Source organism: Echinops telfairi, unplaced genomic scaffold (genome assembly GCF_000313985.2).
Source record: "Echinops telfairi isolate 266 unplaced genomic scaffold, ASM31398v2 ScPeMD7_7416;HRSCAF=8454, whole genome shotgun sequence".
In the NCBI taxonomy this organism is placed as follows: domain Eukaryota; kingdom Metazoa; phylum Chordata; class Mammalia; order Afrosoricida; family Tenrecidae; genus Echinops; species Echinops telfairi.
In genome coordinates, this window is record NW_022111316.1 from 1632708 (window position 1) to 1642405 (window position 9698).

Consider the following 9698-nt stretch of genomic DNA (forward strand, 5'->3'; position numbering starts at 1 on the left):
CTTTTCCAAGAATTGTTGGTTCTTTCTAGCTAATATAGGCATATTTTCTACTTTATTTCTGCTCAAATTTCAATCTATTATTTCTTTTATTATAATTTTAAAAATTGCTATACTTCCCCCAACTCCTTGTGATTAATGGTTGAACTATTATTTTTCACACTTTCATATTTTATGTTTATATTTATTCCATGGCTATAGATTGTCTTTAAAACATTAGTGGTTTTTCTAAAGTCAATGTTTTTAGAGTTCCATTATTATTTTTATGTCTGACTCTATAATTACTTTGAAGTATATTTCTCTATGGCTAGGCACAGAAGGTTTTAAAAAATATTTTTTAATCATTGATTTATGGTTTGATTACATAGAACATACGCTGTATGGCTCCAAGCTTTGGTATTGAGTCTGTACTTGTTTTATTTCACAAGATATGCTTAATATTTGTTAATATGTTTTAGAAGAATGTACCTTGTTTTTGAGTACATTGGTAAACATTCCCAATAGCTTTAATTTCATATTTCTAATTACACATTAGATTTATAAAACAAATTATCAAAGCCTAAAATTAATCAAACCCTCTTTTTAAGTCAAATGAAAGGCCACAACAAACACTTCTACTCCATTTGTTTGCTTCTTAACTTAAATGTTAAGTTAAAATGTTGCCAGGCATTTTAAACACTTTAATTTTAAATTAAAATTAAAATAGTAAGTGGTATTATAACTAGTTTGACACAGAAACTTTCATTTTATATTTGTCCACATATTTATTATCTCCTTTGTTCTCCATTCCTTCTTGTATTTCAGCATGCTATCATTTCTTACTATCTGATTTCATTATTTATTATCCATTTAATTAATGTCTGAAGATAGAAAACTCTTCTTCTATATATTTGAAAAATTCACTTTGCCCTGTTTTCATGGTCATGATAAATCTTTGGTTGCCATTTATTTATTTATGTTGCAGCACATTAAAGTTATTGTATTATTTTGCAGTTTTTGTTGTTGATTTTGAGACATTAGCTATCAGCTTAATTGAATCTCCTTTTGTTTGGGTCATTTTTATAGTTTTAATCTTTGTGATAGTAATTGTGAAGGATAGAGACATAAGTAAAAGCTATGACTTGAAAAACAGATGGTATGAGGACTCATCACGTTGTTAAAGTTACCAAAGCACAGTAGGTAAGACAAACTATTGAAGCTTCTGCTTTAGCTTAAGATTCTTTGGAACTGTACATGTACGTTAACACAACAAAGAAACTGTTTCTAACAATTCCATGTGAACTCATGTTCAACATCTATTTGTTTCCCAGAAATAAAATCATCAACTGACCCAGAAACTTCTCTAATTTGCAAATTCTAAACAATTCAATCCCAGATGACACTTGGGGTTAGTTGCAAAGCTTGCTAGAGTTGGCAAATTTCAAACACTTCCATCCCAGACTCCACGACAACGTTTACTAGTCTTGAGAATTTTTTTTTCTCTCCTTGCAAATTCATACTTCTTTGTATTCTTCTTTAATTTCTGCTCTTTGGAAAGAGCAGAGTTAAATGCCTCCCTTCAGTCTACCGTGGTTTACCAGAAGTCCAGTCTACCAGAAGCCAACCAAAATCAAAATCATAAACTTATTCCATTCATGACCATGATGTACATTTTGGCCTGTGAATTGTTACCATACTGTGTACCTATATTGTTCTTTTAGTATATCACTCTCTCATATAATATACATGTATCTATAGTTTACTTCTACTTTTCTCTGAATTCTAAAGATGAGATTGCAACGTGTTTTTTTCCCTTATTCCACATTGCCTGTTTATCAGTGATTATGAATTTAGTAAATGTTTGTGAGTATAAGATAATGCATGTGTCTATCCCAATTTATAGCTAGTGTTGATTGGATGCCAACACATCTTCTTTGTTGAACCCTCTACTCCTCACCCTAAAGATACGGCATGTTGTCGTGAGGTGCCATGGAGTCTGTTCTGACTCATAACCACACGATGCACACCAGAATGAAGCAATGCCTGGTTCTGCACCATCCTCACAATTGTTCTTAGGTGTGAGCCCATTGAGACACAACATACTTACGATTAGTAAGGTGGTAATCGCATGACAGTGCATGAGTTGGTCAGAAAAGCCACAAAGGTAGTGCTGATCTAGTAAGAAACTAAAGGAGAGAAGAACGATTCCAGCTATTGCTCCCAGGGCACTAAGAGAATTCATTATCCGGCTCAGCATCACCTGAAAGAGAATCAGAACATAGTGGAGGCATTCAAGCTCAGGGTGTTCAGTAGGCAAAACCAGTGTCTGGGAAACTTTAATCACAGCATATTGTGATTCATGTAATCAGTGCTTTCAATGTTAATCCTAATGTAACCATTGCTATCAAATGGATGTGTGATCTTGTGTGAGCTGGTTAACCTCTTTGGGCTTTGGGCTTCGGGCTTCTTAGCCACAGAATGATGGGATCCAGTGAACTTTCATAATTTTTTCCACATGTCCCCCCCTCCCCACCGCCCCACCAATTCTGTGCCAGAGGTAGTTGGTGGGATGCACAAGGAACAAAACAGGTGTTCTTGGGGGCATAGGAATAGTCATGTTCCATTGCAATTTGATGTTCTAGCGAAAGTCACAGCCTGTTTACATGTTGGCTTAAGACATTTTCATTTAGTTAAATACTGAATTTCCTTGTAATTTTGATTTCTTTCTAAAAGTACACACTTATGGGAGGTGCTCTTTCTGAAATTGATTATTATCTTATTAGTTAAAAGCCCATATCTATTTTTGTTTAAGAGATTGAAAGGATTTCTATTTTTAAATATACCTATTGTGGAAGTTGTCAATTTGAGGCTTAGGAGTGAAGGAGTGGAGTTTAGCTGGCCAATCAGATCACAGTTTAATGACCTCATTTGGAGACGCTAAGGAGATAAATAGCTTGCTAGAGATGGGACACAGGCTCACTCACTGCAAGACATTTCTGATTAGCAACCAGTGCCTCGGAGCTGGAGAAGCCATGTGAATATCCCTGTCAGTGCTGAGATGCTTACAATGCCACTGGATCCACAAGACTTCCCACCCACTGGCCTATGATCTTCATGCATTTGGCGTTATTGCATGTGTTTCATGAGTCTGAAGCGGACTCTATAGATTGGTATTCAACATATGGGCTAATATAAGGACTTATGGTGTGCTGGGATGTTTTGTCAATTGCTCTTGTATACAAAGGTTTTTCTTATACACACATGAGTGTCCATAAATTTGTTTCTCTAGTCTACCTGGATTTGCATACCTATAAATTAAAATTTCACATTAATTAGCACTGTATTCTTTATATCTCAGTCCTGTTTAATTATGTTGTCTATACAGTGTGCCCTCATATGAGTTAAGCTCCCTAACTCATTGCCATCGAGTCAATTCTGACTCATAGGGACCTGGTAGGACAGAGTAGAACTGTCCCTGTGGGTATCTTAGACTTTAGATCTTTACAGAAGGAGATAGTCTCATCTTTTATTTACAGAATGATGGATTGGTTTGAATCCCTAACCTTATGGTTAGCAGCTCAATGTATAGCACACTGAGACACCAGCGTTCTTTGAGAAGTCAAGTGAGTACCTGCCAAAACTGCTGGCAAGTAGTTATTCTTGTTGTCACCTTGATCTCAGTTTCTAGTGATGCTATGGGTAGAGTGGAACTGCTCTGGGTTTTCAAAGGGTTTTCAAAACTCTGCCTCTTTGGAATCAGATGGCCACACTTATCTTCTGAGGAACCTCCGGGTGAGTTCAAACTGCTAACCTTCTTACTAGTAGTCCAGCCTTTAACTGCACTGCTAAGGGACTCCTGACAGATCATTCAACTACTCTATGCTTCAGTGCCTTAATTTATAAAGTAGGAATTATAAACTGGATAGCCTAGAAAATTCTCTTCTGTTTTCCTTCAGAGAGAAACCAATTAATGTTTTATGATACCATGAACTAAAGGAAACAAATGTGATTGGTCTGAACACTAACTTGAGTGTTTGTAGAATTATGGTGACCTAATTCTCTTGTGGCACAGTGGTTTACACACTGGGCTGCTAACTACCAGGTCAGCTGTTCAAGCCCACCAATTTCTCTGTGGGGAAAAAAGACGAAACTTTCTCTTCTTTGTAGATTTATAGCTTTGGAACCCTGTAGGGGCCATTCTACTCTCCTATAGGCTTTTTATGAATTGGAATCAACTAAATGGCAGTGGGTTTGGTTTGGTTTGGGTATAATAATTTTCAAAATTCTTCTACAAGGCTAGAATGAATGATTTCAAAATGAGAAATATTTTGAGAACGTGGAAATGCAACTCACCAGGGTGTCTGTGTGTTTTCTTTTCACTGCAATTAGGAAGGCTCCGGAATTAATGAACTGTTAACAGAAGTAATGTCTACATTAATGCCATGGATAGTGGATAGTAAGGTGTTCTTGCAAAATATATCCCTCCCTAAATATTTAACATGCTTTCCTGCCCAGTTCACATGATCCTTAATGCAGCGAGAAGGGTAAGATGCCCTGCATAATAGACCACCATTGAAGAGTGGAAAAATACTGGGCTACAGATAGGCTTTGATCCTCAATGGTTTATTGTAAACATCAGTTTTTGTTTGTTCTGAACGTGAGGGGTTTTTTTTCCTTTAACCTTATGGCTTTAATGTTATTACCTCTGTTTTGTAGCTATAATGACCTTAGCTTTACTATCATGATACACTGATATTAAATCAGCTTTAAACAATTAGGTTGGACGTCAGCGTTACTTTAAGAAATGACTCTCCTACCCATTAGCCATTGAATTCATTCATCATCTTAAATGGGAAAATAAAATGGAGCTGTAGCTAATATACTGGAAAATTTGCAAAATATTGCAATATTTTATTGAGGTAAGCCGCATAGCAGCCTAACTGCATAAGGGAAACTTTGATTCTGATTATAGCACATCCATGTGAAAAATACTGCTAGCCCCTTAACCTGGATTACAAGGGCTATTTCTCCCATTCATCCCATATTGGCTTATGTGGACATCTTCTGTACTTTCAGGTCTTTGTTCTTCTCTCTCCCTTGGCATGCAACAGGTTATCTACTCAGCCACCGACCACCCCTTTCCTCTGCATCTGTTTTTTCCTGATGAACCACTCATCCTTCATCACTTGATGGAGCTAGGGATGTCTCTGGGAAATCTCCCCTCCGTTTTGGTAGGTGCCTTACTATAGAGAGGGGCTCTCCACGCTCTCCTCTGTTACCACCCAGGACACTGTGGGAATTGTTCAACCCTCTGTTCAACTGGTCATTCGCTGACACCAAGTTGAGTGCTCAATCAATTTCTATCGAATGTCATCAGCTGTGATGAAATGAATAGGTCTGTGCAGCTTGAAGATACACCTGAGAAATCTTCCCCCTTTTCATGTCTCCGCCCTCTGTGCTTACACAAAAACTTTCTGTACCACTACAATATTGTATCTCACACTGCCTTTAGCTTACCTGTTTAACCTGCTTTTCTCAATGGGTAGATTGAGCGCTCTTTGAAGACAGGATCCTTGCATGATTAAACTTTGATCCTCATTGCCCTTGTTCTATGCTTGTTGCTCATAACTGGTAGTGACTCAATTTGAATGAGAAAATAAAAAACTTCAAGCCCTAAAGGAATACATACCAGACGGTAGCATATCACTAATTCTTATGCCTTGTGACTTCAACAAGAGTACATTTTGTCTTTTACTTTTGAAAACATAGGACACATCCCCCAATCTGTCAGCTAAATCTAGCTCCCTTTATAATGATATATTCCTTAGCATCTCAATGGCTGTTTTCTAACATTTCCCATCACCGAGCGCCTTGCTATGGCTTTAAGTTGTGCTTGCTGAGTATACTCACCAAAATGGAGCTCCAGAACGGATATCCTGACAGAAATATTAAGGGAAACCGTGGGTAGGGGTCTACAAAGGTGAAAAGCATGATGACCCCAAAAGAAAAGTTCATCATTCCAAACAGGATCTGGAGAGTCTGTAATAAAGAAAAGAAAAAGTGAAGTGGATGGTTCCCTTCTCCTGATAGATCTCCTTTGGCTGAACAAGATCTCCTTTGGGCAATCTGTTCTGTACATAAAGAAAGGATAGTAGAAGTCTCTTTATTATGGTCCCAAGTGTTTTAAAGATCCTTTCATCCGGTACTGGATATAGAGAAAATTATCTAAAGCAGTGTTATTGAAAATCTCTTTATGAGTTAACAACTTCAGCATGACATGGGAATAAGTTTAAAAATGCAAAATTTGAGGCCCTAACCTATATTTGGTAAGAGGGAGGTACCTGGCTACTTTCTGAGGCACTTTGGAGAAAAGACTTAATGATCTACTGCTTAAAAAAAAATCATAATCGTTGAAAACTCCAAGTGGAGTTTTACTCAGATACACAAAGTCACCATGAGTTGGAATCTGTTGGGAACTGTTGAATATAATCTCTACAGGAGGTTGAGAAATCTATAGCTCAACAAGCCCCCTGAGAAATTAACATGAATGTTAAAGTGTGAGGCGCACTGAATTCTAAGCCACTATACCAACCTGATCTCAAGATAAAATAGACCATCTCAAAAATCTTCCTGGAGATACCGATACTCAGAACTTTGTGGGGTTATTGCCATTCTTTTACACTCATCTTTTTATTTTAATGTTTCATGTGAAGATGGACACAGAAAATTAGATTCCAATTCAGTAATATATATATATATATATATATATATATATATATATACATAAATTGTTCTATGGTGTTGTCAGTATTCTCACCATTTTCTTTGCCAGTTTGATTTCCAGCTATCCAGTTTCCATGACCCTCCCTGCCTTCTCGTCCTTGCTTTTGGATCAGTATTGGCCGTTTTGTTTTGAATAGTTGATTGTTTAATGGAGCACATTCCTCATGAATGTCTACCTTTTCTACTAATTTATTTTTCCTCCCCTGGCCACTGTACTGCAACACCAAGTAGCAGAGTAATAAATGCCAGGGGAGACCTAGGAATTATATGCGAAGTGACACAAAAATCTACCAACTTCTTAAGTCAGGAAATGATCACACATGCAATCCAGATACATTTAATAATTACTGGTGAATAGAATGTGATAGTTGGAAACAAAAAGGAATTATCAGCAGCTGGGTAATATGGTGAAAGAAATGAAGCTGGAGATGGTATGATAGAATTTTTTCAGGAGGACCAACAATATCTTCATTGCAAATATCTTCTTCTCAACAATGTAAATGATGATTAGACACATCAACCTCACCAAATGAAATGCCCAGATATCATTTTGACTACATCTGTGGGAATAGATGATGGAGAAAGTCAATGACATGAGCCAAAACAATACCAGGAGCTAATTGTAGAACAAACCATCAATTGCTCATATGCTACATTCAAGAAGCTGCATAACATTTTCAAAAACCCACAAAAGTAAAAACCAAGCCTTGACTATATTCCGTTTAATTTTAGCCACCAGATTTGGCATATTAAACACTAATAACTGAAGACTAGCAAAGTTATGGAATGGCATCAAGAACACCATACATGAAGAAAGGGTGATTGAAGAGACGCTGGATATAAGTGAAAAACAACACTTCAGGAATCGGCAGAATGGAAATGTTTCAACAAACTGATGCAGTGCTGAAAGAACTCACTAGTATGCGAAGAAACTTGGGAGACAGCTACCTGGCCAAACAATTAAAAGAGATCCATATTTGTGCCTATTACAAAGAAAGGTGGCTCAACAGAGTGCTCAGCTTATAGAACAATGGCATTTATATCACATGAAAGTACAATTTTGCTGAACATAATTAAAAAATGGCTTAAGCAGTACATTGACAGGAAGCTGCCAGAAATTCAAGTTGGCTTCAGAAGACAGCATTGAACGAGGGATATAATTTCTGGCATTCGATGGATCTTGGCTCTAAGTAGAGAATACCAGAAAGGTGTTTACTCGTGTTTTATTGATATCCAAAGTCACTCCACTGCAAAGGGTGAGAATTTCAGAAAACTCAGTTGTGCTCATTTGGAACTTGTACACGGATCAAGAGGAAGTTGTGCAAATAAAACAAAGGAATATGGATATGGTTCAAAATCAGGAAAGGTGTGTGTCAGGGTTGTATCCTGTCACCAAACTTGTTTAATCTGTATGCTGAGCAAATCATCAGGGAAGTTGGTTTAGATGAAGAAGAATGTGTCATTAGGAATGGAGGAAGGCTTATGAACAACTGTCTATATGCAGATGACACAACCTTGCTTGCTGAAAGTGAGGAGAACTTGAACACTTGCCTGGTGAAGGTCAAGGATTGTAGCCTTCAGTATGTATTATAACCCAGTGTAAGGAAGAACCAAATTCTGACAACTGGACCAATAGGTAACATCATGATAAATGGATCAAAGATTGATGTCAGGATTTGATAGTCCTTGGATCCACAATCAATGCTCATGGAAGCAGCAGTCAGATGAAAATATGTATTGCATTAGGTAAATCTGCTGCACAAGACCTCTTTAGAGAATTGAAAAGCAAGTATGTTACTTTGAGGATTAAGGTGACCCAAGCTATGGTATTCTTCTTTGCATCATATGCATGTGAAAGTTGGACACTGAATAAGGAAGACCACAGAAAAATTGATGCATTTGAATTGTGGTGCTGGAGAAGAATATTGAAAGTACTCTGTACTGCTAACAGGACCAAACAATCTGTATCGAAATAAGTAAGTACAGAGTGTTTCTTTGAGGTAAGCATAGCAAGACTTCGCCTTATGTACTTTGGACATGTTGGTAGAGGCCAGTTCCTGGAGAAGGACATCATGTTTGTTTAAATGGAAGGGCAGGGAAAAAGAGGAAGCCCCTCAGGGAAAAAGAGGAAGCCCCTCAGGAAGATGGATTCCCACAGTGGCTGTCTCAATGGCTCAGGCATAGAACCAACTGTGAGGATACTACAGGATAGTGCAGTGTTGGTTTGTTTTTTCCCTTTTGTGTGTAGTGTCACTATGGGTCAGAACTGACTCAATGGCACCTAACAACAACAACAACAAACAATTGTACTCAGAGGGAATTTTGTATATAGAACAAGAAGATCTTTGAATAAAACAAATGGCTTAAAATCAGGATGGATTTGTGTTGGGACTGTATCTTTTTATCATACTTAATTTGAGAAGTTGGACTATGAAGAAGAGTGTGGCATCCGGATTGGAGGAAGGTTCATTAACAACTTGCAACATGCAGGTGATACAATCTTGCTTGCTGAAAGTAAAGAGGGCTTGAAGCACATATAGCATCGATGAAGATCAAAGACTTCTGAATGGATTGTAGCTCAGAGTAAAGAAAGCAAAAATCCCCAAACTATCCAAATTAACATCATAATAAATGGATAAAAGATTAAAATTATCAAGGATTTAATTTTACTTATATCCACAATCAACACACATGAAAGCAGCAATCAAGAAATCAAATGACATATTGCATTGGTCAAATTTGCCAAGCAAGAACTCTTTAAAGTGTTAAAAAAAAAAGCAAAGATGTGCTTCTTCCATGTAGGCTTTGTTGCTTCTGAGTTAGATGGCTGCTTGTTTACCTTCAAGCCTTTAAGATCCCAGACGCTATATCTTTTAATAGCCAGGCACCATCACCTTTCTTCACCACATTTGCTTATTCACCCGCTTTGTCTTCACCAG

The 9698-nt window shown here is 37.3% G+C and overlaps 1 protein-coding gene across 1 annotated transcript in view; it reads right to left on the reverse strand.

The window, feature by feature from the left end:
• The window catches only part of MS4A5 (membrane spanning 4-domains A5), a 22419-nt gene that overhangs the window by 10046 nt on the left and 2675 nt on the right, over nucleotides 1-9698 (reverse strand). The window contains exons 2-4 of the mRNA XM_030887514.2: nucleotides 5887-6015; nucleotides 4330-4386; nucleotides 2084-2236 (exon numbers count right to left, since the gene is read on the reverse strand). Coding sequence (XP_030743374.1) covers nucleotides 2084-2236; nucleotides 4330-4386; nucleotides 5887-6015 — 339 coding nt within the window. The remainder of the gene's footprint in view (nucleotides 1-2083; nucleotides 2237-4329; nucleotides 4387-5886; nucleotides 6016-9698) is intronic.